A 26,821-nucleotide genomic window follows, 5' to 3' on the forward strand; every position below is an offset into this window, starting at 1 on the left:
GGTGCAGCAGTTTGAAAGCGGTCAAAATGTTGTCCCCCTCATTTTAATTTCTGGCTTAACAAAAGGACACAGACTTCAACACTTCTATTTTACCTCTTATTTTATTTTTATGGAAACAATGAAATTCATTGTGAGATTTATACATTGCATATTTCAAATTTGTTTTTGCAAGCGCAAGGGAAAATTCTTGGCCGGAAAAATGCTCGTAGGGATCATACATCTGAAAGAAATATTAGGAGTAAAATGACAGCAACTGAACACATAGTTATGATTGAGTGAGGTTTATTTATTTCTTTATTTAATATCATTACATATTCAAAGAGCTATCATTACTTCGTGGTTATCATTCGACGACCCTTGGTCTTTTAAATTCGGATATTTGACCCAGCCTCCAGGAAATTAAGAACATATTCCTCATGCTAAGAGTAAACCTTAAACGTTACCTCTTGAAGATACTTCTTAAGCACATACAACCAAATTTAATTAGTATCTTTACAAATTTATCTTTGCAATGCCAATTAGTGGGGATTTTTCCATTAATGCTGTTAACAAAGCAGATACGATCATAAACGACAGCGATCAACCCGAAGGTTGGTTGATAAGTGATAGTATGGCTCTCCGAGAACTAAGCCCAACATTTAGTGAAATTTACAAATCACGGTAGCCTGGTTTCTCAGGAACATCTGGCACCCAAAAAATAGCATAGCTCGGGTGAAGCTGAGGTTACCCAGGAATCGAACGTAGGCCCTCCTGTCATTAGTCCAACCCTCTACTGCAGACTACCATCGTATCATTATCAGCTTATCAGGAAGGCTCTAGGCCAGTAGTGATTAGCCTAGAACCTTCATTTTTTTCTAGACGCCAATGAGCGAAAGTTTGAAAATTTGATTTAGAGGCGAAATTCCATTGAATATGTGCACCTTTCCAGGATTTTATATTTACATTAAAATTATTAATCAATTCAAACGATGTCGTAATAACTCTATTGAACTTCATCATATGCCAAGGTGTCGAATACTAAGAACCTTAAAATCGAGTTTCCAGGGATACGAACGTTCATTTGGCCATGGTGCAATAGTCCTATTTTATTATTTTAATCATGTTTACAGAAGACTTTCATTTGAAGCACATTGCTGATAATCAAATGGACAACACGAATTCTTCCTATGTGCTGGTATCAATTTCTGATTAATATTCGAACAGCTGGTCTCGGAGTAGTAACCGTTTGTTACAGCGGAGGTAAAAGGAAGAGACAGCACCGACGAGGGCGCTACAGATAACTATTGTCGACCAATTCTTGCACCAGCTCCGACATTCTCCGCCTGCCCTCGGCACTCGGCGGGGCCTTCAAAAGCTCGAATTTCTCGGGCCCCTCGTCTTGAGCGCTCAGAACGCCTCCTCCAGCGCTGTATAGGTCTGGGGCGACGTTGGAATCGCACGTGGAAATCGGGATCATGTCGAGGGCAATGCCTAGGCCGAAGCGGCTGCAACGCGCCATCTCGTGGGCAAGGGTCTCCCTTGACAGCAACTCCTCCCCCCCGTCCGTCACCAGGTCCGAGAGGGCGCCCCGCAGGCTGGACAGGTACAGATCCAGCAGTCTTTCCAGGTGGTTGCGCCTTAGGTCCCGCGACGTGCAGCAATAGAGGAGACTGGCGAGGTCCAGGGCCGGTGAGCCGACCCTGGCCATTTGGAAGTCCAGGAGGCAGACTTCGGTAATGCGGCGGGAGCCGCTGACCCCTGGAACCGAGCCGTGGTCATAGCGGAACATGATGTTGTTGGTCCAGCAGTCGCCATGGCAGAGCACGAGAGGGATGCCGTAGCGGGAGTCCGGGGGCGAGCCGATGCGGTCCTTCAGCTCCGCCGTCTCGGCCGACACGAGGTCCACCATCCTCTGGAAGAAGCCGTCGTCCGCGAATTCCTGTAGCCTCCGGAGGTAGACGTCGGAGTCCGGGAAGGCGTCGCGGACGATGGAGCAGGCCGCCCGGGACGCAGAGCGGTAATAGCTCCGGTACCATGACTCGTTCTCCGGGGTGAACATAACCTCGCGGACCGAGTCTTCGATGAGCGCCTTGAACTGCTTGGGTTCGGCCTGCCGCATGGCGAGGGAGAGGGCGTGTAGGCGAGCTAGCAGGGGCAAGGCCGCCTCGATGTGCGCCATGTCCAGCCCCGCCTTACGATCCGCCATCTGGAATCCCCTGCATCTGAGGTCCTCGAGAACGATGAGGTCGCCCTCTGCGTGAAAACAGGTAGGCACGCCCCTGAATGGCTGGCGGGAGCCCATCCGCGTCTGCAAGGGAAAAGGCATGAAAGATGAGCCGGCAGATTAGTGCTACCCTTCTCCAATTATACTTGGAGAAATCAGAAGGGAGCAACAAATGAACAATTGGGATCGACATTCGAGATACAACTTACCATAATCATTATAAATCAAATTGGACATCAACATTGAATGGTGAAACATAATCCACCATTCAACGTTGAATTTTGTTGCATGCACTAAAGCTGTTGCACATCTAAACCCCACCTAAATGCACTCAAATGATGCATTAAATTGAACCTTTCAAAAATAATTTCCTCCATTTGTCATTCTGTACATCTAATCTTGTTGAAATGAAATAAGTAACTTTCTAATTTTACGCACACATCTTTTTTAGAACACGACGTAGGTTTCCATAGTTGTCATCACCTGATGATGATGTCTAATGTTGAAACCTAGGTCCTATACTAAATAAAATGTGTGTGGAATTACAAAGCTACTTATTTCATTTCAATATGTTGTGTGAATTCCATAAAGTTACCCCAGAGACAACAAATACGATATCTAATCTTTTCATCCCCCACCTTGCTTACCCAACAATATCCCCTCTTTTTGTCAATCTTCAATATTTCATTGACAAAAAACATGCTCAGCATTCAATATTCCTGCCTTTCCTGGTTTTTAATACTGCAATGCAGTATAGAGGGGCATGCACTGGTTTTGGAAAATATATGATTTCTTCAAACTTTGGTTGTTATGAGTTATTTGAAGAGTACAGCCTATTTCCTCATGATTATGTAATACACTAAATGATGATTGAAATCCTTCGACTGACTACTATTTGATTATCCGAAAATATACTGGTTTGATGAGTTCCACACTTTGGCACACCTCTCCAATCCTTTCCAAGTCTCACCTATCATTACTCTACAGCTAAATTGGAAACAACAGGGGTAAATGGCCATCTTGGACTAATTCACCTGCCTAGCACTACCCATCACGACTCAACCTATGATAATTAATAGAAAAAAGTAGAAGAGATTTAATGAGTTCTTTGAAGATAAATGGTTGAATTTAGAATGTGGATGGATGTACATGATGCTGTTGCAAAAGTGAGACCACAAGTAATGGGAAAATATATAATGCAAAAGAAAATATGTAATGTAAAATTAGGATGTATTAGTATGCTTTGTGAATAAAGAGAAGGCATTTAAAAATTATGCAGGGACAATTTATGAACATTTTGCAGAAGGTCAGCTTATACTGGAGAGATAGACAACTTATTGGGAACCCATATATTTTTCAGATTGCTCAGGTGAGGATAGCTAGTGGAGAGTCATGATGACTCCAAGCTAGGCAAGGGAGTAAGACAGGGATGTACAATATCACCAGCTCTTTTCAATATACATATGCACAGAGGAGATGGTAATCAAAGGTTTGGAGGGGTTGGAGGCTGGTATGGAAGTAGGTGGGGAATTCAAACATCAGCAAGAATTGCAGATGATTAAGCATTAGTTAGCACATCCTCCAAACGTTACACTCATTACTTAGAGATTTCAGAATTAGAGTAATTGGTATGAGATGAGAATTTATCATTATAAAACAAAATCAATGACATTCTCAAGAAACAGGAAGGCAAAGATAATTATTAAAGTTGGGGGACATGAAATAGAACAGGAAAACAGTTAAATTGTTTGAAAAGGGTTTTGGATGAGGTAGGCAGGGTGGCAAAGACTTGAAAAGAAGAATTATGTTACATAGAAGCTTTTACAATCAGGTGGAATTTGATAAAATACAGCTTAATTAAAGATGTAAAGAAAAGAATGGTGAAAATTTTACTATGAAGGATGGTTTTAGAAGGCTCAGAAACTTGGTCTTTAAGGCTTAGAGGATAAGCATGGATTGAAGGTTTTAGAGATGTAGGCATGGATAAGAATACAGAAAATAAAATGGATGGAAGGAATACCATATGAAGCAGTCCTAGGTATGTTAGAAGAAGAGAGAAGGTTATTGGGAGACATTCAAAGAAGGTTGGACAAGTGGGTGCAGAAGCCACTGGGAGGCAATGGGATGCTGTAGATAGATAGATAGATAGATAGTGGTCTTTGTTTGGGCGAAATTGAGACCAAATGGCCCCTTCTTCCATTTAACCCATCGTCGTATACATATTATATTAGGCATTAAACTTATAGTTACATTCATATGTACACATAAATACATATAGACAGACATAAATTCATTTAGCACAGATTTGCACATTGAAAAGAAAAAAGTGTATATATATATATATATATATATATATATATATATATATATATATATATATATATATATATATATATATATATATATATATATATATATATATATATATATATATATGTATATATATATATATAATTATATATAATTATATATATATATAATTATATATAATTATATATATATATAATTATATATATATATATATATATATATATATATATATATATATATATATACACACACATACACATGCATACACACATACATAGATTTGATGGAGTTGGAGGGAAGGAAAATATTAAGCATTTTGGATGAAGTTAGGGGGGCAGTGAAGTGTGCAGAGCTAAATAATTAGTTGCCGTAGTAGGCAATACAAGTATAGGGTCTGAGAATATTTTTGCTCCACTAGTTACAGTTTACACGTACAGTAGCATGTAGTCTCGCATGTAGTCTCAGAGTCCACCAAAAACCTACCTTTATCCAGAGGATCATCAGTAATAATTCCTGATACTCTGTTCTTAGGAAAAAGCCGATGGTATTCAGAACGAGAAAAATTTCATCACCACAGCCATCAACTTGAAGACTGGTCTAGTCAAGGATAGTGATCACTTAGTAGTAACTCAACAGTGTGATAAATTCACACATTAGTGTAAGGGGGCCAGTTCCTCAGTTCTTTTCATTATGCCACCCGTAGTTTCTCAGAAATATCTTTACCCAAAAAATTACATAGCTGGGTGAAGCTGGGGGTGGTCCCAGGTGTCCCTGAGAACCAAACCTGGACTCTCTGGCCAGTATCCCAGCCCTCAAACCACAGTACTACCAATTCCAAGCGTTTTAATGAGTGAATAAAAAATGTACACCATGCTTCCCATATTCAGAACTTGTGTGTTATTAAGATGAGCTGAAAGGAATGGTAGATGTCATGCATAAAAGTACACTTGCACTGCATCTGAAGAGGTATTAGATATGCTGAGGGTAGAGAGGATTTTTGAGAGAAATTCAAAGAATACAGGAAAGGTGGATACAGAAAATTTTGTTCAATGATGGAATATTGAAGATGTGGTGATGGAAGGGAGGAAGTTAAGATAATGAAGAGATAGGGTGAGGACAAGGATAGGCAGAATTGGACAGAATGAAAGGAGGTAAAATGTATATTGGCATTGAGGAAGGTTTTCTTCCAGTGTGGGAGTGTCAGGTTGTAGCTCAATAGGCGAAGCTTAGAAATCTAGGAGTGCTAAGTTTGTGTCCATCCAAAACCTACCCTAAAAATCAGACTACCCAATAATGATAACAAAATGTTGAAAATAATGCAGGAGCAAAACTCAGCATTTTCAAGCCGCCTTCAGAAAGCTGCCACTTTTCCTTTATAGTGTCTTCAGCCAACTACCATCAATTATTTCTCTTAAATGGATTATTACAGATGGGCTCAAAGTAAATTTTGACTGACAAATTATTAAACAATAGACTTGCATGTACACTGACTCCGCTTAGACGCTTGATAGGGTGTCTACCTAGAGCTTACCCAGTACTAAGCCAGATGGCGTGTGAAATTCACACATTAGTAGGGGGGGCAGTTCCTTTCTTTGTGTCTCTTATGGTTTCACATGAAGCTCTGGTCCCAAACAAATCATGCAGCTTGGGTAAACTGAGGATGACCTAAGGAATCCACAGGAATACAATAAATGAGCAATACATCTATTACGTCCATATTTCTATCTACATACAGGCCTGGTACAATGGTGCTGACAACAAAGAATATTGTTGGCAATTGTCAGTGGCTTGTGAGAATGGTGCATGTCAGGTTGTGTTTTTGTGATAATTTAAGCTTTTTAATGGTGCAGCTATTTGAATTGTTGATGACATCCTTGTTGCTGTGTCCCTACGTGGAGAGATAATTATGAAAATGAGCCAAAATTATTAATGCTTAGTTTCCCTAAGCCTCAAATTTTGAGGAATAAAGGGATTGCAGCTATTCATCATTAAAGGTTTTCAGACAACAACTCACTCAAAGATAATGATTACCTAAATGTCATCTTTAATCTCCCTTAAATAGAGGCCTTAGTATTAAATATTAATATTAGTTCTTACTTTTATATTAAATGCTGCAAAGAGACTATATATTTATGGAAATGAAACCTGTCCATTCTTTTCCTTGTTTGGAATTCCATTTCCATTGAGAAGATGCTATATGTATGATGAAATTACTGCCATTAATTTAATTTAGTATATTTCTCCACTTATTAATCAAAACTGAGGCTTATTAGAGATTCCTTTCCACCTGTGCTCCTATGAATCTAATCCGTATCTATTTAGAGGAAAAAGGAGGGTTGAGGATCCTTCTGAGAAATGCAGATAGTGGTTCTTGGTTGAGATTTTACCTGCAAATGATCACAAGCCAATTGAAATTCATAGGCAACTTTGTGAGGCGGACGGAGATGGAATAATAATGGGTGAAGGCGGAGTGGGGCAGTGGTGCATTCAGTTTTAAAGTGGCCACAGCACGAATGTTCACGACGAGGACCGCAGTGGTCGTCCTAGTCTTGTGACAGATGAACTGATGGATGGCCAGTTCTTGGGCATCATGGGCATTTTTCGGTTCCCTCCTAAACTATCAACACCACTGCCACACAATATTATCAATCATCACTTAGTCGGTGCACAGCACGTATTTCTCTGTGAATGTCGGCGACTTTGAAGTTTATTGCCAGCAAAAACCTTATCACCAAACGGATTTTACATTTGGCGGGATTTCCAATGGTATTGTTCATTTTGACTCGCTACTCTACACAAAAGACAAGTGGTATGGTCTTCCAAAAATCGCAGCTTGAGGCGTGCTCTCCTATTGTGTGTGTGTAAATGCAGTAAACATTCGACTCCCCCGACTACTTCGCTCGCCACACGCAAACGTAAGTTACTTTCTGGACAGCTCTCGTATTATTCCAATCTATTGTGCTTGTGATACAAAATACAAATCGTCATTTGAATCAATCGAAACTCAGGGTATACCATCTCCAAGTGTTTCGGCTCCAAGGAGAAATTCTTGATTTTTAAGACGTAAGATATCATTTCCTTTTATTTATTTTTATTTTATTTATTTCGTTTTTCATCAACATAAGTCGCCATGATCGAAGCCTCGCGGTGAGATCTCTTCGCGCACAGCGAAGCGCAGTCGAAAGACTCTCCTCGCCAAGAAACCGGTTCGCTCGATCTCATCTGATCGATTTACCAATTTTCGGCGTTTCAAATAACTAAAAGCAAAACAAATTAGCACACATACTCCAACGTCTCTCAATTAAGAAAATATAAGCCCCGACATGAAACCACACCCTCCGTAAATAAATTCGCCGCACTCCCGCATTCGAAGGCACAAACCCTTCTCGACTTCCCTCAGCAATTGCGGCCCTAGCTAATAATTCGCCGACGGTCAGATCATCGCTTTCCATTTGCATGGCAAATAAGCGGCGACTATGCGACGTGCTCTAAAAAACACGCTCAGCAATAGCCAAGTGAATTTCATTCCCTTCCGCCCTGGTGATGAATTGAGCCATGTTCACAGGTCGGCGGAAACACAGTCGCGAGGGGGGGGGGACTTTAATATGAGGATATGAATCCTCTTGCTCGGAAAGGGAAGCTGGACCCATTGAACACACGGAGGTATGGGAATCTAAGGGATTGACCGAGTGCCTTTGGAGAGCCGGCCTCCTCTCCACGCTGACGATTGTTGGGCCAAGGGATCGCTGAAAGGGAGCGGGACTCAAACATTCGATCGCAGGGGGAATGTCACGTCGATCCAAGAACAGCCCGTTGAGATATATTGGCTCGTAGAGATAAAACTTGATAACAAAGGCTAAAGGATACCACCTCTGTGATGGTAGACCAGTTTACTTAGATAACATACATTGGTGGACCTCAAAGTGATCGATTTTTATGGGCTCGAAAACATGACACGCTAGAAGTGCTAATCATGACACACGATAGACTCTATCGTCAGCATCGTTTAAGATGGTTATTATAATAAGTATCGGGAAAAGTTTCGAAAAATACGTGATTAATTTCAGATATTGAAATTCTTCACAATACTCTTCCCTTGAACGTTGACATACTTTTGCCAGTGGTTTTTCTACGACTCGAAGGCTCCCTGGTAGGCGGCAGGTTCTCAAGGGTACGCGTGCAAGCTTCTTTGACGGCACTTAGGGTCCAATGGTGATGATAGTTTTTGTACAGTCATCTTATATCAATACCAATACGATCACCGCACCCTTAACCGACGGTCAGCTGTATTCAGCACTTCACGCACACGTCAGGAAAATATTGTTACCGATACTTTTTATACAAGCCTTGTATGCATAAATATGCCTCTCGGGAGATTAGGATCAGAAGTAAAAGCAGTTTCATATTTCTGTTATGAGTAGTTCGCCTCTGTCAACTTTTCGAATTCGAGCGCACCTCGTGATTAATGCATTGGTGGTTCATTGGCTCGATCGACCCTCACGTTTGCAATAAACAAATTGCACTCAAGACGTGTTTTCGCTAGAAGTGTGTTCCGAGACTACTGGTCCGAACAAAAAGGGACGTTCGTGCGCAGGGGTTGTATACATCTGAGGTTGATTTTCATTCGAAAGTTAACATTGCAGATGAAACTTTTTAGCATCATTTTGAACCCGTGGACAAAAAGCAAAGCTCTAATATCCGTATTCACGAACACCAAAGACCACACCGACTTCTGACGGAAAAGTGATGGCAAATTTAATTTCTTGGTACCCACGTAAGGTATATCAGCATGTAAAGCTTTAGTCAGGCTACATTTTGAATACGCCGCAAGTATTGGGATTCTTGGGTGAAAGTATTGCTGAAAGAATTAGATAAAGTCCAGGGGAAATCCGCCATATTCGTCAAAAATTGTTACATTCAGAAGAACAGTATGACAGTAATTTTAAGGGAATAGGTCGGGAGCCACTGGAGATGCGAAGAGAACAAGTCAGACTTAGAATTTTGGAAAGGTTCAGAACAAACGAGGATGGCACTAAAGGAATTATTATTTCCCCACACTATTTGGGTTGATCAGACCTTAAAGATAAAATAAGGGAGATAGACTCCAGTACAGATTGATAGAAATACTCGTTCCTTCCCGGCACAATTAGGAATCATAATGGTAAAATATCAAATTCATATTTAAAATAGCAAAAAATTAAAAGCGAGGACAAGATTATACGCTGCGTAGACATAAGGTATATTCGCATGTGCATGAGATTGTGCTCGTATGAGTTGCTAGAATGCATTTGCATGTGTGTAAGTTAAAATAAGTTTTGCATGGACATATTCATCTCTGTGGTAGCGCATTAATAATTTTTTGTTTGTTTTGCATGAAGTTGCATTCTATTTTACGGGTGGTGTTCTAACAACCCCCGCCACACTCCATCTGCGGCGGCTTGAGGAGTATTATGTAGATGTCACGCCAACACACACAACTGAGAATGGAGCATACTATAGACGTGCACTGAAAATTATCGAAGGTCATGTCAATTGCAAGAGACCGCATTTCAAATTAACGTGCTCGATGCTCCACCGCGACAAACCAACCGCCCGTGGTGCACCCGCCGCGAAACACCGCACAGCAGCCCCCCCCCCATGCTCCCCCCATTTCCGCGGTGGCCTCTGCTCACCGCTGCAGGGGGACAACCAGCCCCCGCCTCCTTCTCGAGCGCGCCCCCTTCTATCGCTTGCCCCGCCTCCGACCCACCGAGGCCGGAATCCTCTCGAAGCGTGCCACATAGACAAAAGACACACACCCAAGCCGTCATACGCCTCCACTGAATAACCCACACACTTCCTAAAATCCCTTCCCGTCAATTTGAAATTTCATTCGGAATCAAGGTCTTCCCTTCACACCCGCCCCAAAAGTCACAAACACAAGTCACCACCTTCACTGACTTCCTGCACTTATCAAAACCTCAGATGGAAAGTAAATTTGGACCACACTCGACATTCAACAGATGTATCCACCCTTCACACAATAAACGCTCCCTCCCACACTCCCTTTTCATCCGAGGTCACCGTATTGGTAACAGATTCACTCAACACTTCTCCTGACACTCTCCGTGACTCTCTTCTTCGGCGCGATTAGCCAGAATCCCTTCTATAAACACAAAAACCCCATACATTCATGCATCACAAATCCAACCAAAAGTCACCCAAGAAATCCTCCTTTCCGCACCTCTTACTTCTCCGGGGTGTAAACCCTCCAAACTGTTACAAGATGTCTTCCCCCCATTCTCACCAATGACAAAACCACCGCTCCCCGACTCCGCAAATTTTCTCCGGTAACCTTCAGACTTCTCACAAATCTTGGCGACGTGCTCAAAGCAACTAGGACCCTCAATGAAGCACCCCCCTCTCCACCTCTTCCCAAAAGTAACCTACTATATTTCGTTTTTCAATCTCTGTATTTTACCACTGTTAACTCAAAATTTTTTTACTCTGTCCGTCATCCATTTTTCATTTGGATATATTCACACTCGACTATTATCCAAACGTCACTCTTTCCGCAGGACTGTCCATCACCCACCTTTTAGCTTAGCTATAAAAAGTATGAAAACCTCCAAATTAGCGTAGTAAACCCGTTTCCTCTGCTCCTACATTTCATTTCCTGCGTTTTTCCCAATGGAATTTGCATACGATTCCCACTTTCTGGTCTGCCACCTGCCTCCGACATATCTTCTTCCAATCTTACGCATTCGAACACACTCCGATTCTTTCAATCTGTTCAAATTCAGTTCAACGACCTGATAAATACACACTACACATCTTAACAATCCCTCACCAAATTTATTAATTTTAAGCGGCCCCATTTCCTAGCAAATGACGACAACATTCTAAAAGGAAAATTGTGTTTCCTCGAAAGACGCCGGGACAAAATCTTTGATGAAACATTCTACTCTGACCCTCTTATTTTTACTATGACAGTCAACCATTGCCACAGCATAAAACCTCCATCAAATATCTCCCTCAACCCCTAGACCGATGCAAACATAGCCTTACGCCTAATATTCCCATAAACCGCACTTCTCAGCCGATAGAACAAAAAAAGTGAAAAGTAACATTAGGATGTTCGCGGATGACACGGTGATTTATCGGGAGATATCTGGGGTTGAGGATCGTTTGACTCTAGCCCAGGATCTAGATTGATTTACTAAATGGTGTTCAAAATGGGGATCGTCATTAAATCTTAATACATTTCGGTGGTAAATTTCTATAAAAGATCAACGGGCTTTGTTTACAAATTAGCTGTATTTGGCCAAGAAGTAGTTGATGCGGTAAAATGTGGTGCTACGTTAACTAAAGACTTAACTTGGGGGACTCATATACGTAAAGTCTGCGGGCATGCATATTAAAAAAAAAGGGATTTATTGGACGCATTGTCGGCAGAATTGAGTCCAAGTTCAAGGAACGTTGTCACCACGCTCTTGCAAGGCCTCATTTAGAATATGCATGAAGCGTATGGGATCTGAGCGAAAAAGGCCTCATTCGGGAAATTTAGATGGTTCAACGCGGGGCAGCCCGTATCGTTAAAAACTGTTACGATAAAAGGAAAAGCGTCACAAAAACGCTTCTTGGGTTGGAGTGAAAATCATTATAGGAGACATGATTCCATGCTAGTTTGTACTTACTAAATAGGTGAATTAACCCTTGTTTTGAATTAGGTCTTCCTCCAGCAAGCATACAAGTTTGCATGTTATTCGATAGTTTTTTACTGAATATATTCATCTTTCCCCTTCCTCTCCCATATCCTCCCTTATCTCTTACTCTTCCCACCTGGTGCTTGCACCCCCTGCCACACACCTTTTTGGTGGATCGCGGAGTATTTATGCCGACGTCGAAGAACATTCGCCCCCGGTACCCGAAACTGAATCATTCGCTAATCCTGGCATCCCTGGATTCTAAATTCTTTGAAACATTCATAAACCTGACACACCTGTCGAGATCCATTAATTCTTCATATATTTCCCGAAGGAATGCATTTTCGCTTTTGTTGACTACCATTTGCAACTCATTTTCCAGTCCCTGTCGTCATTCATAAAAAATATTTCTTAGAAAAAGTTAATTCAATCTCCTTTGCCCAAAATATAGACGATATTGTGGCCCCTTTGGAACGACCTCCATGCATACATCCATTAGCCATTAAGAAGGTTTCGCCTCCCTCGAGCCCTTTCCAAATTTCCGAAGTCCACACGTCCCTAGCACACATTTCCTTCATTCTAGCATGCAAATCTTTCACATTTAACCATATAGTAGCTACTGTCTTCAAGCAATAGACTACAGCATGAGAAATGGGTTCATCTCCTCTGATGCTAGTCTCCAACTCGTCATAGCCGAACGAAGTTTTCTTATCCGCCTGGTCCGTGACCCTCTTAAAACTTTTATTTATTCCCTAAATGCAGCATCCTCTGTTTCCTTCACCGCCACCGTTTCCTTCTCTATGTCACATAAACTTAAAAAAACCCCAGTGTTGAGTGTGTGTGCGTGTCTGTGAATATATATTTGTATATTTGGATATATATATATATACATATATATATATATATATATATATATATACATATATATATATATATATATATATATACACACATATATATATATATACACACACACACACACATATATATATATATATATATATATATATATATATATATATATATATGCTTTCGTAGACGTAACACGGAAGTGCCGAATATATATATATATAACTATTTTGCTGACATTATGGCACTCAGTCGTCGATCGGAATTGAGTATGTCCCTAACATTTTGTACGTTTTCGTCGAACTGTGTTGCTGATAGACGTCAAGAGCTTTCCTTGATGTGAACTTTCTGCCTACCCACCCGAAAAATCTTGTGCCAGCGGAGAACCATTCCATTAGACATTTCTTAATCATGGTTCTGTCATCGTGCCCGAATTTCAGAGTTTAACACGAAATTCAATCGCTTGTGAAACGTAGCATCATGAATTCATGACGTGACCCTCGAAAGACAGTCCAGTCTAGCATCGATCCGCACACTGTAAGCCCCACAGGCAACTACAGCAGGTCGCGTTTCTCCCAAAATTTCCCTACACCTTTCCCGCACCAAATTGCCCCACTCCGGCCGTCCGCCTCGGCGGGAGGTAACCATTCTGCTAGTTTTGGAGGCAGAGACTGTATATAAATATATTTATATTCACGAATGCATTCACAAAAGTGAATATGATCTTGGTAATAAGCGTGGCGTCTTATATGCCATATAAAACTTAGAAACCTACAAAGGCAATCAGAATTTTTTTAACATTTCGATGTCACAACAACTTCTTTCAGAGAAAGGAAAAATAGCGAGGACACGGATGAGCAGGGCATTGGAAGGATGGGTGAAGGAGAGTGGGAGGGAGATAGAGGGATTTTGGGATGATCTGAAGGGATAGGAGTCGGTCGACGGGAAGGAGAAAGGTGCACCCCCTAGTAAGCGAAGTTCAGACCGGGGTCCGAGCAGGCTCCAAGGAGCCAGATGTACGCCGATTCGAGGGTTTTGAGTGTTGGCAGTGTGTCTGAAGGGAGATAACAATTGACTTATTATCACGATCAATGAAGGGAACATTTCGAAGGGAGGTATGTTTGGGAACGGGTAGAAAGACTAATACGGAAGAAGGTTATTAATCAAAATTTAAAGATGTGACATACAAACGAAAAAAAATATTAAATTAGGTCTGAGTAACACATATTTTAGATTTACTATACTCATAGTCTTATTTTCAACTCCATGTCATGATATATTATATTGCCGCACCCTGCATATAAATAAATATATATAATTACATAAATGTATATAAAGAATAGTGAGTAGGGCAGATGATTACTTATGGGATGATCAGTTTGGGTTTAGGAAGGGGAGAGGTACGCGTGATGCCATTGCGGTAATGAGATTATTAATCGAGAGGAATATAGAACACAACCAGGAGGTATTTGCCTGTTTCGTAGATTTCGAAAAAGCCTTTGATAGAGTGAATTGGGATAAACTAATGAGTATATTGCAGAAAATAGGAATAGATTGGAGGGAAAGGAGGCTAATCCGCAACCTGTACATGTCTCAGACTGCTTAGGTGCGAGTGGGGAACGGAGAGTCCGGTTGGGCAGTGTTAGGAAGAGGTGTAAGGTAGGGTTGCCCATTATCACCGTTGCTGTTCAACCTGTATGCAGAGGAAATGATCAAAGAGGCATGGGAAGAGCTCGAGGTAGGAATGAAAGTGGGCGGGGAATTCGTGAAATCAGTTAGGTTTGCTGATCACCAAGCTTTATAGTTTGTCAGTCAGCCAAGGGGTTGTAAGCATTGCTGAGTGAATTGGAAATTTAGCGCAATAGATATTGGATGAGAATCAAGATTAATAAAACAAAGGTTATGCGATTTTCTATGAAGAAAAAGGCTAAGCTTAATATTAGAATCGGAGGGTAAAAACTAGAGCAGGTAGAACAGTTTACGTATCTCGGTAGTGTTTTGGACCAACACGGTCAAAGTAGTCGGGACCTAAGGAGAAGAATTGCGCTTGGCAAAGAGGCTTTCACAAGGAGGAGGGAGTTGATGAGAGGGACGTTGAGTAAGGATACTAAGAAAAGACTGGTAAAAACTTTGATATGGAGCGTAGCTATGTACGTTGCGGAAACGTGGTCATTGAAGCAGGAGGATAGACGTAGACTGGAGGCTTTTGAAATGTGGGTGTGGAGAAGAATGAAGAAGGTGAAATGGACGGAGAGGAAAACAAACGAGGAAGTACTTGGTATGGTGGGCGAAGAGAGGGCTTTGTTGGGAGAAATCCTCTGGAGGCAGGAAAAGTGGCTGAAGGGGGTATTGACCGGCAGCGGGATGTTGAAGACTGTAATAGAGAGGAGAATATTAGGCAAACGAGGAAAGGGAAGGAACAGGATAGGGATGTTGGACGGGATGAAGGGAGGAAGAAAGTACTCAAAGCTGAAAAGGGACCTGATGTAGAGTAGGATTTGTTTTGTTAGGGGTCACAAATTATTTGATTAGTAATTATGTCCATCCAAAAACCTACCTTAACCGGTGGATTACCTATATATATATATATATATATATATATATATATATATATATATATATATATATATCTTGTATATACATATAAACAGGAAACATAACTTCCTTTTTTATAAAGCGGAAACCCTTTAAAAAGGAAGCTATGTTGCCGCTACCTGTATATATTACGGGGGACAATCAGTTTGGGTTCAGAAAGGCACGCGTGATACCACTGTAGTAATGAGGGCACTGATAGAGAGGAATATAGAATACATACAATCAGGACATATAGTATTTGCTTGTTTCGTAGATTTCGGAAAGGCGGTGGCTCTCTCAGCGTTGCTACCTCGCCTTCGACCATATCGTTCGCTCGAATGTCATGCCCCACCCCGACATCCCCAGTGTTATTTACAGTCGAATGCTCCTTACGTCAATCTGGTGTACATGCCTTTGTTTGTGTATAATAACTTGTATTTATCACGAAAGAGCATTTGATCGATGAGAGAATCCCCACTGGAATTTCCCAAAGAATCTATATTTATGTGAACATTTAGAGCTTATCATAGTCATTCTCCAATCGGAAAAATTTTAATCCAATACCAGTGCAGTTTCAGTGCAATGCTTAATTTATTTCTATTACCATGGAGGTATAGAATGAAGTTAAGAAATTTTTGGTCTGGAAAAATAAATTCCTACAATAAAGTATCTCATTCAGGTCGTTTCTATCATCACATGAAACATGCGTACGTACGTGTGTGCAACCACGAGAACGGGTAGGAACTTGTACCAAAATAAAATTGGAGATTAGGTCTGGCGTACTTTGATATTTTAGGCTAACTAACCTGTTAACGAAGCGAATTCTATTTTTTTTCCTTTTGGGCAGACATTTGGTAACGATGACTCTCAACAGATTTTTCCTATGCTTACACTAAATGAAGTCCTCCACGCAGAGGTACAGAGATATCTTCGAGATGTGTGACCTACCCGCCAGAATGCGTTCATTTCTTCAAAATTTTGAATGACAGAGAGCTTGCTGTCAATAGACAACTTTCACAGGGCCCGGGAGAATAAAACAGCAGAGAAAAAAGTATTTTTGAGAGTAAGTAAGTAACTTACTTCTCCTAACCGTAAGGTCGCAGGTTTGAGTCCTACCTCGGGCATAGATATTGTGTCAACTCTGGTGGTTCATTCCCTGGGATACACTTGATGAGCAGCGAAGAGTGTATCGGTGCACCAAGGGATGTATGGACCAGAAGAGCCCTCCGGGGAGAAAATAAAATAGGCCAATAGAATAAACCCCACCATTGCCAACAGACCAAAAGACGAATCTTTTGTTGTACTAGAAGCCTTCCGTCTCATTTTGTAGCGACGCTTCAGTAGAAGATAATAACTTGAAAGATTGTGTGACATTATACAGCAGACGGGAACTGGGGGAGTACGTGTAGAGAAATAAAGTTATGTTTAATTTGATATCATTTCCGGTTTTTCTATTGCGCAAAGAGAATTTCGCGGATGATGACCCTTCTCTGTAAGACTAACTTTAGGAAAAAGTTCCACGATGCCATTTGGAAAAAATAAAATTTTAATTCAAAATTTAAGAGAGAAAAAATATGCCCTTTGCATCGACCAAATAATCTTCTTCAAAAAAGGTCGCCAAAGAACCCCCAGCTGCGTAAGTTTTGCCTGAACAGCTTGCAGAAAATAGAAAACGTAATTCGCCCAATATATTGGTGGATTGTAAGATAAAGTACTGAAAGAACTTAAAGAAAGTACTTGAACCAAAAGTCAATAATCCAGGCGAGTGGGAGAAATAAGAATGTGACTGGATAAGAAAGATTTGGTGTCTAGTGTTCGATAATTTGTGTCATTATCCTTATTGAAGTATTTGGTGACTGATTTTATGGGTTACTAATGCCTATTAAGTTTTGTACCTTGGTCTCGTCAAAAATATTTCAGGACATAGGTGATTTTTTATTTCATAACACTCGACCTCAAACAACTTTTTCACGACGACTTTGATTACGGATCTAAAATTCACACAATTCATACGTGTATACTACTATTCATAATTACAGCCTGGAAAAATATTAATAAACCGCAAGTGTTACAAAGGTAGGAGCTTGCCCATTACTATCCAACTGTGAGTGCCTAACACGCCGCTGGTCAAAGTACGAGGTGAGACCTACTCTCACTACATTACTAACCTGTGGGTTGAAATTTGTGGTCGGAAAGTTATACCTACGTAATCAAGCCACACAAAATCTAAGGGAGCACCATGACTGGAGGTGGAAGTAGTTGATATCAGATTCGTCGACTAATTTTTAACCCAGGCGGTACATGCGGCTTCCAAGCAAAGCACTGCCGGGATTCTAAATCACAGCCCCACTCTTTTGCGGGGTGCTTTTCTCGAAGGGACCGTCCTTGTCCACCGACCTGGAAGTCTAGGAGTGCGGGCAGGGCCCGCGTGTAAAAAGCTATCTCGTTCCGGAAGAGGGACTCCGACTGGTACGCCTCCCGGGTCTCCGGGTTCTCGGGCAGCGCCTTGAGGATGAAAGACCCCTTCCACGGTACCACTTCCTCCTCCGCAGCATCCGCGCCGGCCTCCTCTTCCCCTTCCCTTCCACCGACTCCCCGCCGCAGACCATTGTGCTGCCGGCCCCTGGCCTCAACCCGGTAAAGCACGGCCGTGTAGTTATCTCCACGACCCGAACCCTCCGTCGCCTCGAACGACGTCAGCCGCACGCCAGGGTGAGACTCATGGAGTAGGCGCTGGAGGGCCTCCGTGGTCAGCAACTCCTGGGCGGACATGGCGTCTCGCCGGACTCCTCCTCCTAGATCCCTCCGACGCACGGGATACGCGTATGTCCGTCCCTTTCGGACCGTGGGATCCCCTCCACCCCCGCCCACTGGCGGCGGCCCCCTCCCCAACAACCCAACGGCAGTGGTGCGGCGCTGGAGATTTCAACGCCCGATGCCGTGCAAAAGGGCCGCGCTTCTCCGGCCGCTCCGGTACGATGGCGCTCGTCTCTCTGCGTGTCTCTTAGGGATCGCAAGCGCGCCAAGAGGAGTAGAAAGGGGGGCGCGCTTGATGCTGGGAATTCAGTGCGTTGAAGCGAGAGTGCCGTGATCTCCCGCTGGTGACGTCAGAGGAAGATTCCACTTGATCGCAATCAATCCTGACCGTGCGCGGAGGGCGCCCTTCCCTCCCTCTCCACACTACCTCTACTGCCGCCCTCCTCCTCTCCGAGGGCAAGCCGAAATCCTCTTCTCCCTCACCCCCATTTCCCCTACTCACAACAAGCCACATCGCACGGATATGGGACTCGAAGCATTTTGCCCTTTGGGCCACGCCGAATACATTCTATCCTGTCGACCCAAACCCCTTCCCCTCGATCCCCCTTCAAGGGTTCCACCCTTCGTGGCGCACACACCCGCGGAACTACTTGCCTCCCCGTACCTCCCCACCTTCCGCGCTCTCCCCCCGTGGGTCCGCCGATTGAACTTTTGCCGCTCTAGATTCTCCTTCTCCCCCTTCCTTTGTCGCACGAGGGCAGCGACAATGGAGGCCGTGCCCCGCTCTCTCTCTCTTTCTCCCACCCCCGTTGTCGGTTTCATGTTGAGGAGACACGCGCGCCCGCAGGGCGGACGTCCGTCCTTTGGAGGGAGAAGGGCCACAGAGACACCGACTTGTCCCCGACCTCACGATGGGGGGCAGAAAGACGTCAATCGGAGGGGCGGTGGGGGTTCCAGGGACATTTGGACGAATGGATTACGCGGAGAGCCGATAGTTGGGGTCGCTTAGGTTGGCGGGATTGCAATCATAACTAGTGTGATATATGAAATGGGAAAATGGAGAAGAAAAATACAACAGTAAAGGTAAGATCAACACTACGTGTTGGTAAGTTACTCTGGAAAACATAAAATGAAGCAGGTAGGATAGCCCAACTCGTAAGGAAATATTTTAGATGGAGACAGAGAAAGCAGTTAGGGAATTAAAAGACTAATTGTGTCAGGTAACGAAGTCTTCACAAAGAAGCGGGAGTCAAATATGGTAGCCTTAGCTTAATATTTGATGAAATAATGGCGAAACTTCAATATGAAATGTAATACAATGCAACAATTTCAGTATGTAAAAATCAGTTGCCTTGACCGGGACTCGAACCCTGATCCCTCGATGCCCGGCTGAGTGTTACTTAGCTATCGAGGCGTCCTTAAACACTCAGAAATTTTGATGGCTTTAAAGGAACAAGATGTTGTGACTAAATACCGCACATGCAATGCCACTGGCATTCGTAGTCGTGTGCGATGCGCTACAGTCCACCAGGTTAAAGCCAAATTTAAACGCTAGGAGTGTTTCACCGTTGACAAACTCCAAGAAACTGCGGGAGATGCCGCGACAGCATCCTCTGAAACTTTTTCATCGTAATGAACATTTAACGGATGACTCCCTTCAAAGTTAATGTCGCGGTATACCCCGCAATTTCTTGGAGTTTAAGGAAACGTAATATTATACGGCTTAGAAACTTGGTCGTCCAGGCAAACGGTATCTCAGAGAGAGGTCGCTGAGGAAAGGATAAAGCATGGAAAGAGAAAGGGGGTTGTGAGAAATCCAAAGAAGAGAGAGGACAAATGGGTGCAGGTGGTACCAAGAGGCATAGGGATTCCGACCCACAGTCAATGACATTTTTTAACTCTACAATTAACGAATACATCATTGAAGTTTAAATTATTTCCACCGTGTCCGGCTGTCATTATGCTGAACATGTCAACATTTATTTCTTTTTTCGCGCTAGTGTTTAGTTGCTGAATTATGTGTAGGTAGACGATCACGCCTTCTTGAAGTTTATTTCATATGATTTTTTGAATTACGTTAGAGAATAATGGTCTTTTATATTTATTCCTTATTTAATGGGTATTTTTTGCTTAGTTTTTGCGCGTTGCATTCTTGCCGTTCCTTAGTTTCGTGAAAAAGCCAAATGTAATTTTTTTAAGCGCATTCATTTTGCTGTCGCATTCGCTGAGTATGTCTCTAAGGTATAAAATTATATTTCCTGACATTTACGAGGTTCATCCGGAAAGTAGTACCCGTTCGTGAAATAAAGACACAAAAGTAAATATTAACAAACATAAAAAATTTTATTTGAAAGAGGATACTTTAAACTACTTCTCAACATAATCTCCAAGCAAATTAAGGCATTTGTCATAACGTGTGACAAGTTTCTGTATTCCTGCTGCATAGTCCTTCGCCGCCAGCTCATTGAGATACGCGAGGGACCCATCTTGCACAAATTTTTGCATAATGCAGATGGTGTTTAACAATTTCATGAACAATTGTTCGAGAAACATTGGGAAAATGCTCACAGATGTCATCAATTGTGACGCGCCGATCGTTCCTCACGAATTCGTCAACTGAGCTCACCAGTTGGTCTGTAATGACAGACGGTCTCTCCGAACGCTCATCGTCGTGTGTGTTCCCCCTCCCCATGTTGAAGTTGCGACACCACCGCCGAACAGACGACTCGTCCATTACATTGTCTCCATACACCTCCTTTAATTGGCGATGAATATCACATGGGCGAACGTTTCTTGCATTGAGGAATTTAATCACTGCCCTCACTTCACAACTGGCGGCGTTCTCAATTTTTTTAAACATTGTAAACAATCACAGAAACAACACAGGCAATGCTAGCGTCACGCAACTTGGCTCAGAGAAGGCAGACAAGCCACTGAAGCTATCTGACCTCGTCCAGCGGCTACTCGCGTCGTCAGCACTTCATGCGGCACGAACGGGTACTACTTTCCGGATGACCATCGTATAATGCTGTTCGATGAAAGCACCTGATGATCTTATAGAGTCTGTTTATTTGATACTTTGTCGATAAACATGATCAGGCAGGTGAAGCGTAATATAACCGCGGGATTTAAACCAATTTTTTATCAAATAGATCTTCGTGCCTGTGTCCACGTCCGGGGTTTCTCGTAGCGGCATCAGACTCGTACGCGCACTTCGTACTATTTTTAGCTGTGTGGTAACATCCCGGGCGAAAGTTAGCTCTGGTCAAGTAGTATCTCACCTCATTCTTCCAAGCAGCACTTTTACCCTCCATTTCAATATTAGACCCGGGGACCAACTGTCTTTTCTTTCTGAATACAATTTCCTGTGTTTTGTCAGGTTTGACGTCAACGCGCCAACGTCTGTTTCGCTTGAGCAGATCTTCAATTGCGCATTTAAGATATTTTCCTGCTAATTTTAGGGATCGCCAGAGGGTCATGGTAGCCACTTCGTCAGATTAGATAACTACTATGGCATTGATTCCATAATTCCTTGATATATCGGCTGTGTGAATAAGGGTGTCGGGCCTAAGATTTATCCCTGTGGTACCCCCTCAAGAAATGTTCCTTTTTTCAGATACCTTAAGGGTATATGTAGCTCACTCCATTGAGACGTGGTAGAGTGTCTGTACCTGAACCCCATCAGACAGTCAGTATGGTTCGGAAAGAGTGTCATTTTCACATGGACTACATTGCTTTGCGTTTTTAAAGGGTTTCAGTTCTGTTTCACAAGTCGAAGTGAGCTGATTGGTGTTGTAGTGACGATTACCCTTCAGTACGCTGAAGAGGGCTACTTTGTGGCCGAAATACGCGTATTCGTATTCACCTTTCTTATCCTCTCCTTTTTCACCTTTTACCCCTTTTACCTACCTCATTATCCTTTTTTACCTTTTACCCCTTCTTGACTTGTGGCGCTAGCCAACTAATTTCATTTTTACTTTGTTTAGAAAGGTAAACTGTTTACGGCTATTGGAGTTTCACATTTATTATATATTACTAGCCGTAAGAGCTCATTTATATCAATAAAATACGATGTGGTGATAAGGTTTAACGCCATGACCAAAATAAACAGCCTCTTGCATGGACTAAAATACAGCATCCCTAAGGAGTTATCAGAAGATGGTGGACACAGTGCCATGCTCCTGCGGCAGATCTTACATTAAGGAAACCTGCAGATCACCCAAAACAAGGAACAGAGAACATGGCGGGGCGACGGAAAAGAAACAATTAACTTATCAGCCATCGCCGAGCATGCTTGGAGTAATAGTAAAGGACAAGCGCTATTTCCCCCGGAAAATCCGCGAGGCACTTGAAATCCGAAAAAGACCCCGAAATATCAACAGGGACAATGGATATCCATTACTTAGTGTGTGGAAAAGGACTGTCCGATCACCGCGCGGTACTTGACTACCAGCCCCAGATAAGGCGGACAAGAAATCTTCGGAAACACCTTACAAGGGAGGCAATCCTAAAACAAATATTCCAGCTACATGGAAAACACCTTCGACCTGAAGACGCAGGCAGAATGGCCAGCGAAACTTGTCGTCACCAGAAGACAATTAACGTGGACGAAGAACCCGGAAATGCAGAGACAAGTATGTATATTTTGCTGACTATCGCTAATGAATATTCTGGTATCTTGCTTTGTAAAATAAATCGTGTATAACAATTCAAACCGTTGGCGCAGCGGGCTAACTTCGGCTCTTCTGAATATTACGGTCTCAACCATAAATAGCTCCGTCCTTAGCTTAACTCCACGCTAGAAGCCCTCCAGATCGCCTCGAGTCTCTCGGACAAGGGCGTGGGTCCGTTCTCAAATGAAGTCGGCAGGTGACACGTGATTTCAGGAATAACGGGCCACTGAGGGTGAGGTTAGTCCCCGAGTGAACCGAACCGAAAAGTGAGTGGGTGGGTGGGTGGCACTTGGATCAGTAGCCGTCAATCAATCGCCGCTGCAGCAGTCAAAAAGATCGCCATCATCAGGGGCGCCGTTGGGCCATACGGAGAGACGGTATATACGTAAATACCATACGACGGAAAATGTCTATGGACGGGAGGTAGAAACTAGATAGTGAAACAATTATTAAACAAAGGCGCAGGGGAAGACTGAAGTTTTTCGTTGGACGTTCGAACGTTTGGATGGAATAAGGGGGTGATGCGAAGGAAGGGGCGAGGAAAGCGCTTCGTGCGGAATCAGAGAGAGAGAGGGAGTGTGTGTTTCGGCGTTGAGTTGTAGGATGGTTTCTCGCGATGCGTTTGTTTCCTCTTAGGTGGGATTAGCTTAGGCTTCTGGACTTGGGGTGGGAATCATTATAGGAGACATGATTCAATGCTAGGTAGAAATTACTAAATAAATTCAGATCCGCATGTTTCAGCACCGAGGTCTCGCGAATTATTCACATTCCTACATATATTGGTCGCTGGGATCATGCATGTAAAATTCGGGGAATAGATGCCAGAACTAGCAGGCTCAAGGACTCCTTCTTCCCACGGACAATACGGGATAGCAACTGCAGGGTTATAGATGGCAAAAATTCCACTTGCCACCCTCAGCGTCTAGGGAATAATTAGTTCTACTAAAATGCAGGCTCTTCCACTAACCTCGTGTGTTTTGTTGTCAAAACCCTTCCCGCATGACTGCATGGGACTGCCATTTAGAGTATTGCTTGCCCTGCTTTGTCTGTTTTCAAGCATCTCCTTCTATCTCATCGTCTCTCTCTCTCTCTTCCGGGGGGGGGGGGGTCTCCTCACGCCTTACGCTGCCTGCCTGGTGCAGTGTTTCACATTCCCTAGCTGTGGCTTTGGGGAAGGAGACCATGAGTTGCATGACCATGTAGTGATAGTATAAATTCCACTTCTTACTTTTCAATTCTGTATGACCGGTCTTGTTTTGGTGGAGGCCCCGTCATATAAATGGTTTTGGTTCATTTGTATTCCCTTTTTTCGCATAACAAGTAACTAATTTACCAGGTGAATTAATCCTTGTTTTAAATCAAGTCTTCCTCCAGCATGTATACAAGTTTGCACGTTATTTGATAGTTTTCTACTGACTATATATTTCCCTTTCCCCTTCCTCTCCCATATCCTCCATTTATCACTTACCCTTCCCACCTTGTGCTTGCACCCGCCGCCACACACTTTTTTGGCGGATCGTGGCGTATTTATCTCGTTATTGATTCGCGAGTGCTATCCCCAGGGACTCATATTACAAGAGCACACCTGTCCGGTTGGCTGCCGGAGGATCGCAGTGGGCGCCACGGTGACACGCGGTGACCCTTCCTCGCTGGTTAGAAGATCTGGCTACGCGCATGCGGTGCTCACTCGATGCGGCAGGACCGTGAGGGAGGAAGAACGCGAATGCGATCGGCCAAGGGTGACTGCGAGGCAGTTTTTTCCCAGGCCAATAATTGGCGATGCCTCCGGCCGTGCCGTGGATGCTGCCGGCGAAGGGGAGCAGCGAGTGATGGGATTGGTGGCTGGATCATCAAGGGGACTAGTATGGGAATCAATCACGGTGGTAGTCGAAAGGTTACACAATTGACTGCCTCCTTCACGCAAATGGTGAGCAGGTTGATGTCTCTCTCCGTCACCGTCCCAACACGACGCCGGCCGACGATGAAACCCCGCCCTAATTCTGCGATCACGCACTCGGAAAACTTCGGTTCGTGTTATCGCTCTACTCTCCCGGCACGCACTGATCTGGAATCATTGGGAGACGGCGTGGATGACGAGGGCTTAATCTCTCATCCGTTGCTCAGGTGCCGAGAGGCATCCCTTTCAAACAATAGTTTATTGAATCCGCACGCGACCAAAAAAAGCATTTTTACCGCGAAGGTCAAATTTGAACGTGACTCTGGTAGTCCTGGAAGTCATTGGTATTGTAATCGACATAACTCATTTTAATCTACAATTATTATTCTGGCAAGATATTTTACGACTGATAATTCCATAATTTACCAAATTTGGCAAGCTAACGAAAACTTTTATCGCAATTTCCGTAAGTTTCAAAATATCTGGGTTTTGATTCCGTGAGTCATTTTCAGAGATTGACTCAAGATGACTCGACTATGACTCAAGATGACCTGAAGGTCACCCAAGAAGTTGAAACGACGATCCTGTTAACAGAATGTGGTGGAAAAATCGAGTACTTGATATTTTATATTATAATTTTTGCGAGTCTATCTATTTCTTCTCCGAAAGTGAAATGTTCTCACCAAGTGAAACCTTTGACATTCCGATTAAATCAGTCAGTCGAGGGATTGCAATCATTTCCGAACGCACAAAAATTCATGGCGAGAGGCATTGGATGAATATAAATCATAAAAAACGGAAGGGATGGGTTAGTTAAAAAGCGGGAAGGCAAATATCAATGTCGAAGGATGGATGAAGATGGAGAATGAAATGTACAGGTCATAGATTTGAGTAGGCGGAAGAATTTACGTAATCGTGTAATACTCTGGACGAAGTTTGTACCAGTAGCAGGAGCTTGGCAACAAATGAGAGGCAATGGCAAAGAGGGAGGAATTAATGACTGTTAAGAGATGCAACGAAAGCACATTGAATCGGAACGTAGCCGTAACAATTTTTTCCTGAAGTGTGCGTGAAGTGCTGAATTCAGACGGTCGGTTAAGTGTGCGCATGATCGCAGATATCGTGTTGGCATTGATAAGATGGCAATGCACACACCATTATTATCACTGAAAATTTGGCGAAGCGAAAGATCTGCGCTAAACTCGTCCTCCCGGAGGTCTTTGGACGGACGACCAAGAGCAAAGTCGAGAGTGTCCGCCTGCGAAGACCTTCTGCAACGTCATCGCTACGATTCCCCAACCCCCTTACAGTCTCCCCGACTTGGGACCATCAGACTCTTTCCTATTCCCTAAAGTAAAATCCTCCCTCAAAGGACACCACCACCATGGGACCCTAAGTGCCGTCAAAGAAGCCTTAACTTAAGGACCTTCCGGAATCCGCCTACCCGGGAGCCTTCAAGTGGTGGAAAAACCGCAGGCAAAAGTCCGTCAACGCTCAAGGGATGTAGTTCGAGGAATTTTGAGGGAATACCTGAAACATCTATTTTTTCAAAAATGTTCCCGATACATTACATGCAAACCGTATATGCGCCGAAGTTTGGACTCTGATGCATAGAGTGGATAGATTATGCCCTCGACGGTATGAGGCTTGACTAGGCGGAAATTCATCTTTAATGAAAGAAGAGCACTGATATTTTCCCTCCCTTTTTCAAAAAGGGTGAGGCATACACCTAACACTCTTCTTTCATTCAGGGCTTAGACCGTCGAGTCGCCTGACAACAAGTGAAGAGGTTTTAGCGAAACGTGGGTACGGATACAAATGAGCCGAAGGCGGAGGGGCAGGCAGATAGGAGGCAAGGGGAGAAGATTCAGGG

The 26,821-nt window shown here is 43.2% G+C and overlaps 1 protein-coding gene across 1 annotated transcript; it reads right to left on the reverse strand.

Annotated features, from left to right (window-relative positions):
* Window positions 1-265: 265 nt before the first annotated feature.
* Window positions 266-18,599, reverse strand: LOC139694348 (uncharacterized). The gene is made up of 2 exons (XM_071592851.1): window positions 18,019-18,599; window positions 266-2,287 (listed from the first exon to the last, which is right to left on the reverse strand). The coding sequence occupies exons 1-2, from the start codon at window positions 18,391-18,393 to the stop codon at window positions 1,271-1,273; spliced, it is 1,392 nt and encodes a 463-aa protein (XP_071448952.1). The 5' UTR covers window positions 18,394-18,599; the 3' UTR covers window positions 266-1,270.
* Between the last annotated feature and the right edge of the window lie 8,222 nt (window positions 18,600-26,821).

The sequence above is a fragment of the Hetaerina americana genome, unplaced genomic scaffold (genome assembly GCF_022747635.1).
Source record: "Hetaerina americana unplaced genomic scaffold, ioHetAmer1.1.p SCAF_5, whole genome shotgun sequence".
In the NCBI taxonomy this organism is placed as follows: domain Eukaryota; kingdom Metazoa; phylum Arthropoda; class Insecta; order Odonata; family Calopterygidae; genus Hetaerina; species Hetaerina americana.